Below are 5,447 nucleotides of genomic sequence, written 5' to 3' on the forward strand. Positions count from 1 at the left end.
ATAGTATGTTGTGGATGTTTATAGTACTCGAGAGGAGTCACAGATTTTGTGGATATGAAATAACCAAAAAACACTTCGTGGTGAAGTGTACCAAGGATTGGTTGACACGGTTGAGGCTAGAGATGGTTTAGAGAGGGTTGAAGGTCAAATCTTGGCCATAGGAATTTTTAACCTTCGTCTTTTGTTGAAGGTCCAAGATATATGTGCCAACTATTTCAAGATGCAATGGCAATTGTTCGTACTAGGGGTAAACCTGATCTCTTCATCACATTCACATATAATCCACAATAGAAGGAGATAGATGATGCATTACTACCGGGACAAAGTGTTGTCGATCGTCCTAATGTGACTATACGTGTGTTTTATCAGAAGTTCCAAGATATGATGCATTTACTTCTCAAGCAAGCTATATTTGGGGAGGTGATTGGACATGTTTCAATTATTGAGTTTCAAAAGAGAGGTCTTCCTCATGCTCATATATTGTTGATACTTGGATCCGAATATAAAGCCATAGATACATTCCATTATGACAAGTTGGTTTGTGCAGAGCTCCCTGACAAGAATTTGTTTCCAGAGTTATTTGATGTAGTGAGCCATTGTAATGTTCATGGGTCATGTGGTCCTTTGAACCCAAGTTCTCCATGTATGGTTGATGGAAAGTGTAGATTCAAGTTTCCACGAACATTTTCTACATCTACGAATGTAAATGAAAGTGGATATCATGTGGATATGAGACGAGATGATGGAACTTCTAAAAATTACACTTTTGATAATCGTTGGGTTGTTCCCTACAACCCTCTCTTATTACTAAGATACAGAGCCCATATTAATGTGGAGATCTACTCAACTGTGACTGTCGTTAAATATCTTTATAAGTATGTATACAAGGGGCAAGATCGAGCCACTGTTGTTCTTCAAGATTCTGAAGGAGCTATTGATGAAATCAAGAGTTATCTCAATGCATGTTATGTTTTCACATCTGAGGCTATGTTTAGAATATTTGGCTTTGACATGCATAGTGAAAGGCCAGCTATTCAACGATTGCAAGTACACCTTCCATTCCAGAATATGGTTACATTTCAAAATGGTGATGATGTATCAGATTTGCTAGATAATGAGCAAAATAAAAAACCTACCTTGACTGAATGGTTTGTTGCAAATCCAAAATATCCAGAAGCAAATAGCCTCATATATACTGACTTTCCAAGTGTTTGGGTATGGAATAAGAGTCGAAAGGCATGGTTTCCACGACAACATGGTGTTTCTATTGGAAGAATGTATAATATTGTCCCTACTGCTAGTGAGGTTTATTACCTATGCTACTCGATATTTGCACGGAATGTAAATCTTTTGAAGACTTGTGGGTGCATGATGGTCCCATTATGATACATGCAAGGAGGCATGTATAGCTAGAGGATTATTGCAAAATGATGAAGAATGATCACTTTGTCTCCAAGAGCCATCTTTATTTCAAAATGGAATGCAGTTGAGACAACTGTTTGCAATCATAGTAGTCTTTTGTGAGCCACTTCATCCGGCTGCTCTTTGGGACAGGTTTTGTATCAAATTTTGTGAGGACTATGTTTATGCCCTAAGGATGTGTATTTCAGATGCAAGTGTACGATTTGATGTGGCAAAAAATCAAGCTTTGCTTCATATAGAGTGCTTTTTGCAACAACATGGCAAGAGGCTTTGCCATTATATGTTGCCTGCAATAGACTCAACAATGGTATCCTTAAGTGAAAATGGTGCTACGGATGAAAGAAAAAATATTTAATGTTGATGAGCAGTGTAATATAGCAGATTTTTTGGAGACTTCCTTAAATGAGGATCAGCGAGATGCTTACCAACCAAGTGATGCAAGTTGTTGACACACATTCAAAGAAGGTATTTTTCTTAGATGGTCCTGGTGGCTCAGGAAAAACTTACCTATATAATGCACTTCTTTCACGAGTGTGAGGAAGTTATAGAGTTGCTCTTGCAACTTACCTATATAATGCACTTCTTTCACGAGTGTGAGGAAGTTATAGAGTTTCTCTTGCATGTGCATCCTCAGGTATTGCAGCTTTGCTTTTGAGTAATGGAAGAACTGCTCATTCTAGGTTTAAGATACCTTTGGAGCTTCACTCTGAAGCAACTTGCAATTTAAAGATAAATAGTCAACTTGCAGAACTTCTAAGGAATGCAGCTTTACTTATATGGGATGAAGCTCTCATGACACGTCGTTATGCATTTGAAGCAGTGGATAGAACTTTAAGAGATATTACGCAGCAAGACACTTCGTTTGGTGGAAAAGTCATTTTGTTTGCAAGAAACTTTCGACAAATACTACCTGTTGTACCAAGAGGTAGTCGTACAGATATTGTATATGCTTCGTTGTGTCATTCTCACATATAGAAATATATGAAGATATTGAGGCTTACCAAAAATATGTGTATACTTGATTGCGGTTCAAATTCACTTCAACAAAGTTTTTCACGTTGGGTGCCTGATATTGGCAATGGGGATATGGATGATGGAGGAGACTTAGACAGATTCAAAATACCTTCACACATGATGCTTCCAGGAAATAGTTTAGCAGATCTTCTAAGCTTTATATATGGAGATTTGTGTCATGTGCAAGATCATGCAAGTTTTTTCAGAGATCGAGTAGTACTTGCTCCGCGGAATAAAGAGGTGGATTTAATCAATTACTATGGATTACAAAGATGCATGGAGTTTGCAAAGAGTATCTGAGTACAGATTCAATTTGTATGTCAGAGAAAAACACATATTTGTACACAATTGAATATTTAAATAGCCTTACTCTTAGTGGTGGTTTTCCACCTCATGCTTTAATTTTGAAAGAAAATGCTCATATCATGTTGCTGCGAAATTAGGATCCAAGATGTGGATTATACAACTCATATTATATTGTAAGAGTTTTTATTTGATCTATTGGTAGTTTTAAGCTTTTATTCTACATAATTCATGGATGCCTTTGCAGAGATCATTGTCATCGAGGATTTATCATCGTAGGTGTTTACGAAATTCTATACTTAGGTAGAGATATGTCCATGGAAGTTCTTGGATACTACCATGTTGCCTTTTCTTTGCGCCACGAGTATCGTCAAATTCAAGTTAATATTTGGTTTGTGAGTGAAGAGAAGCCAGTCAATGCACAACAGGTGGGGGTTGCTAAAGACCGCACTACACCATAGGATATTTACTCAAGTTGAAACACCCCCCCCATATCTTGCAAAATGTATACAACATAGGTCCTTGCACTTATAGAATCCCTAACGTGGTCTCTCGAAGGCTACACTTTGAATAACTCTTTTGTATTGTCTCTGCTACATTCAAAATATTCAAAGCATCTTTGTGAAGTTGTGAAATTTCAAAGTCTTTTGAATTGTTTTAATTCCTCTCTCTCTCTCTCTCTCTCTCTCTTAAATCCTTCACTTAAACAAAAGAAAGAAGGACACCATTCTCTACAGTATGATCATCAAAGTCTTTTTTATTCTATTTCATCTCTGCTCTTAAACTTCTAAATCTCCGCTATTAGAGCAGATAAAGAATGGCACGATACATCATGGTTTCGTACACCCTCAAGGATGTACCTTCTTATATTAGAGGTATGTAAAATCTTATCTTTGATACTTACTTTTACCATGAATGAGAACTTTATGGTCTTTATTTTGTATGTTTACACGTGTGACATTTTTTTCTAGATCCTCCATTGTGGAGGGGTCTTGCACATGCCGAGGATATTGTTCGTTTTGTCGAGGATTTTGAGATCCTTCGGTGCTTACAGCTTGAACTTGAAACCATGTGACGCTAAATGTGTTTTTACTTTTTATGCTTGAATGGTTGGTTGTTATCTTCATTGCAGGCTTCAATATTATTGCAGACATTCTATCTTGGCATTATATGAAGCACGATATCTTAGAAGTGTTATAGGTTATTATCACATAGAGTTTGATATAGATGATATATGAATCACTGTACAAGAGTTAGGTATGCAACGGCCTCTCAATTGCAACTTTTTATACGGGCCCTGTGGAGTGAATGAATGGATGTTTAGAATCTATTCTTTGGGTGACTCACCTTGACACCTCGGTCGCAGTGTTCGACATGTTGGACCTTGGATCTTGAGAGTTCCAAGTAGAGTGTGTCGTAGGCTCAACTTCTCTAGATGATCGAACACTTTGATCCATTGTCTATGCATTCTAAGAACCATATTTTGCTACTTATTATTAGTTTGTTGAAGTGGGTTTTTATCTACTACATAGGTTAATGAGAGAGAGAGAGAGAGAGAGAGAGAGAGAGAGAGAGAGAGAACTTTGCCAATTGCTAATGTAAGTTAACATGGGTCATGATGTATTGGATATTCACCCAATACATATAAAGATGCCAATCTATTTGAAAGTTAAGAAAGAGTACATTTGTCAAGGAAATGATACATGCTGTTAATGGCATCATTGGGTGTATTTATATGCAGATGTGTTCTATGAAAATTGTGGACGCTTAAACATTTCAATGAGCAACGTGTCACAAATATTGAGCGACATAAAATTGATGAGAGTCCTACAAGAACTACATATGGTTGATATTTGTTATGTCAATGTTTGTGGTTGTGATATTCAGTTGCGTAAGATATATCACAATCATAAATCTTATATTTCAGATGAAGAGTTTTGAAATTAATTGTGAAGTTTATCAATGGGATATATTGGAGTGATCCTCAGCCGTCCAATTATAGAGTAGAACATGAGTGTTGTAAACAAAAACATTGAAGTTGTTGTAATGACTTTGACGTAATGGATCTCTTGACATTTTTTGGCAATGAAGCTCTATTTTGACATGACGATTAGTAATTGAAGTGTTCGTATTACACTTAATACTTTTTTAAAGTGTTTTAAGTGCACTTTTAACAAGTGGCCACGTTGATCATCTCTCTCTCTCTCTCTCTCTCTCTCTCTCTCTCTCTCTTTGCAAAAGGGAGAAGGAGAAGAGAAAGATGCGAAAAGGTTAAATGTAGCAGGAGTAGTCTAAAGGGGTCAAAGACAAAGTGAGACAAAAACTTGCATTTGAACAATGGGTAAATAAGTATCCGTAGGTTATTGGTGATAGTGTCGATCGCGTGTGTGTGTGTGTATGTATGCGTGTCATGGAGAGATGTATAAAGATATACACACACACAAACACATACAGAGTGAGGTGGTAAGAGCGAGCGAGATCCACCGGTAGGCGGGTCATGCGAGCTAGTTCTCTTCTTATAGTGACCAAAGTGTATCCAGTGAGAACCATGAAAATGCGACTTTCCACCTGGCAAGCTTATTGCGTGCCTTTTACAAGGATGATGATGTCATATGAAAAAATGATAGAAAACCTGCAATAAAAACAAGGTGTCTTTGTCAACGAGTGCTAGCTCAGTTGGTAGAGCAACAGTCCCTTGTGTCTACGAT

General features: G+C 37.2%; 1 protein-coding gene across 1 annotated transcript; it reads left to right on the forward strand.

Annotated features, from left to right (window-relative positions):
- The first annotated feature begins 384 nt into the window (after positions 1-384).
- On the forward strand, positions 385-4,680 carry LOC147424867 (uncharacterized). Its single transcript, XM_086500000.1, has 5 exons — positions 385-1,360; positions 2,057-2,347; positions 3,711-3,783; positions 3,872-3,939; positions 4,481-4,680. Exons 1-5 carry the CDS (start codon positions 385-387, stop codon positions 4,678-4,680), a joined length of 1,608 nt encoding a protein of 535 aa, XP_086356126.1.
- Positions 4,681-5,447: the final 767 nt, after the last annotated feature.

Source organism: Adiantum capillus-veneris, chromosome 25 (assembly GCF_014529385.1).
Source record: "Adiantum capillus-veneris isolate H3 chromosome 25, ASM1452938v2, whole genome shotgun sequence".
Classification (NCBI taxonomy): Eukaryota; Viridiplantae; Streptophyta; class Polypodiopsida; order Polypodiales; family Pteridaceae; genus Adiantum; species Adiantum capillus-veneris.